General features: G+C 42.6%; 1 protein-coding gene across 1 annotated transcript in view; it reads left to right on the top strand.

Moving 5' to 3' along the window:
• The window catches only part of IL1R2 (interleukin 1 receptor, type II), a 42,136-nt gene extending 41,583 nt beyond the window's left edge, over positions 1-553 (top strand). The window contains 1 exon segment of the mRNA XM_009082477.1: positions 426-553. Within this exon segment, the coding sequence (XP_009080725.1) occupies positions 426-553 (128 nt within the window).
• The last annotated feature ends 92 nt before the right edge of the window (positions 554-645 follow it).

A 645-nucleotide genomic window follows, 5' to 3' on the forward strand; every position in this document is an offset into this window, starting at 1 on the left:
TTATTAGTAATTTATAAGCTGTTCTTTAGGGAAAAATGATTCACACAGCTTGCAGGTGGACTAGCTGCTACATCCTCCTGCTCCATGCAGTGCTTTCATTTCCTACTTGGAGTGTCTCTACTTTTACTAATCCAGATAGAAAGCACACTGCCACTCTGACCAGGGAGACTCAGGTGTATGCAAAGGATTCAACTTTAAATTCTCACCCTCTGTGGTTTTCCAATTCTTCCTCCCATCTCCATAAACATATTTCTCAGAGTGCTCAATCAGTAGACCTTTTCCTTTGACAGGTGATGAGCCTTGAGGCTAACTTGCAGACATCCTTTTTATTGTGATTTCTCTTCCTCCTCCTTGAAATTAGAGAACTATGTCCCTGAGTGTTTGTTGTGTCTTGTTGTCTGTTTAATGCTTGATTTCTTTTCCAGCTCTTGGCTTGTCCTGGTACATTGCATTGATTCCTGTCGCATTGGCCTGTGTGATCCTGGGAGGGATATACATGCACAAGTTCTGGAAGCAGAGAGCTGATAAAGGATACACAATAGCAAAGGCTTAAAATCTCCTTGGCTCTCCAACCACCAACAGAACAAGACAAAGAATCACCCTAGCTGTCTTCCACATGAGACACAGACATTGCAGACCTGATGT

This window comes from Acanthisitta chloris, unplaced genomic scaffold (genome assembly GCF_000695815.1).
Source record: "Acanthisitta chloris isolate BGI_N310 unplaced genomic scaffold, ASM69581v1 scaffold3549, whole genome shotgun sequence".
Lineage (NCBI taxonomy): Eukaryota > Metazoa > Chordata > Aves > Passeriformes > Acanthisittidae > Acanthisitta > Acanthisitta chloris.